This window comes from Mustela lutreola, chromosome 1 (assembly GCF_030435805.1).
Source record: "Mustela lutreola isolate mMusLut2 chromosome 1, mMusLut2.pri, whole genome shotgun sequence".
Taxonomy (NCBI): Eukaryota; Metazoa; Chordata; class Mammalia; order Carnivora; family Mustelidae; genus Mustela; species Mustela lutreola.
Genome location: NC_081290.1, coordinates 274,382,869 through 274,384,672, shown reverse-complemented (window position 1 = coordinate 274,384,672; position 1,804 = coordinate 274,382,869). Strand labels below are relative to the sequence as shown.

The 1,804-nt window shown below is 35.3% G+C and overlaps 1 protein-coding gene across 1 annotated transcript; it reads right to left on the bottom strand.

Annotated features, from left to right (window-relative positions):
* Nucleotides 1-599: 599 nt before the first annotated feature.
* Nucleotides 600-1,517, bottom strand: LOC131822545 (olfactory receptor 4A15-like). The gene has a single exon (XM_059158838.1). It carries the CDS (start codon nucleotides 1,515-1,517, stop codon nucleotides 600-602), a length of 918 nt encoding a protein of 305 aa, XP_059014821.1.
* Nucleotides 1,518-1,804: the final 287 nt, after the last annotated feature.

Here is a 1,804-nt window from a genome sequence, read left to right as displayed (position 1 = left end):
ACTTATCATATCCAGTCTTTTGTTCAGATATTTTTCTTGCCTTAACTTCTTTATCATTAATATTATAACTTGGAAGTAGAATTCTTTTTCAATCCTATTAGCTAAGCAATATGAACAAAATTAAATACTTAAAATTATTGCAGTTACAAAAATAAGATATATTCAAGTATTAAGTATGAGTTGTCTTTGTATTGGAGAAGTGAACCAAGTGTTTGTGCCCCATTTCTGAAAATATTTCTCTGAAATATATAATGAGCACTATTAATTCTGAAAAATAAAAATTGGGCAAAAGAGAAGCATGTGAAAATTTTCCAGTAATGAAAATAAAGGTAGAATATCTATTATAGCAAAACTCATCACATAGAACACAAACCTATAGTTTCAATAGAAACATTTTATGCCCAAAAGCTACAGACCTACTTTCCTAACAAATTATGAAAATCTTAGAAATCTTTTTTGATCATTATAATATTTACAATTTAAATGCTTTGATCATACCCACGTTCATTAAACCTAAAGAGAAATTCATTACAAATAAATAATCTTTTCCTAAATGGAGTAACTCTTCATTGAAAAAAGGTGAAAATTTCTCTTCAGCATCATTTTCTTCTTTGGGTCCACAGTTTTTTCATAGCATTTTTCATCTCTCCGTTTCTCAGAGTATAGATCAGAGGGTTTAACATAGGGGTGATAACTGTGTAAAATACAGCCAAGGATTTATCAATGGGTAAAGTAGAAGGAGGTCTCACATATGTAAAAATGCAAGGGACAAAGAAGAGGACCACCACTGTAATGTGAGAACCACAAGTGGATAAGGCTTTGCGCCTCCCTTCCTGACTAAGAGTTTTCAGAGAGTGCAGAATGACCCCATAGGAAATGATTAAGATTGTGAAGATGACCACACAGATTGCCCCATTATTGGCAACTACAGTGAGACCAATAATGTAGGTGTCAGTGCAGGCAAGTTTTAATAATGGATACATGTCACAGATAAAGTGGTCGATGACATTGGGACCACAGAAGGGAAGGTTGTAAGCAAAGAGAAGTTGAACAATAGCATGCAGAAAACCTCCAACCCAGGCCAACAGCAGCAACAGAAAACACACTCGTTGATTCATGATTGTCAAATAATGCAAAGGTTTGCAGATGGCCACATAGCGATCATAGGCCATGGCCACCAGGAGCAAAATCTCAGCACCACCAAATAAGTGCTCTATAAAAAGCTGGGACATGCAAGCTTGTAAGGAAATGGTTTTCTTCTCATAAAGTAAGTCTATAATCATATTTGGAGTAATTGTAGTAGAATAAACAGCATCCATAAAAGATAAGTAACCAAGGAAGAAGTACATAGGGGTATCCAGGGATGGGCTGACCACCACAGTCACCACAATGAGTAGGTTGTCCACCATCGTCACAATGTAGATGATCAAGAACACAACAAATAGTATTTTCTGACCTTGGAGGCTCTGGGTGAGCCCCAAGAGGACAAACTCAGTCACATTGTTCCTGTGTTCCATATGTTCTTTTGAATCTCCTTTTCTTACAGTTCAAGAGAAAATTAGCTATAAATATAATGATTATGGTGAATTCCTGAAATCGAACACAATCTGTTTATTCATTTACCTACTAGGCATTATAGTTTCTTATGTTCAGAACTTTCAGAAATTACAAGAATACAAGATGAATGAAAACATTCTCCCTAACCTCACTCAGACAGATATAAGTCACTAAAGACATTGTGGGAAAAGGGCAAAGTAATAAATAAATGGAGGGGCACAACCAACTTTCCAACTGGAAGGTAGTA

Excerpts from the sequence above, each read along its gene's own strand:
- LOC131822545 (XM_059158838.1), bottom strand. The coding sequence starts at position 1,517 with ATGGAACACAGGAACAATGTGACTGAGTTTGTCCTCTTGGGGCTCACC.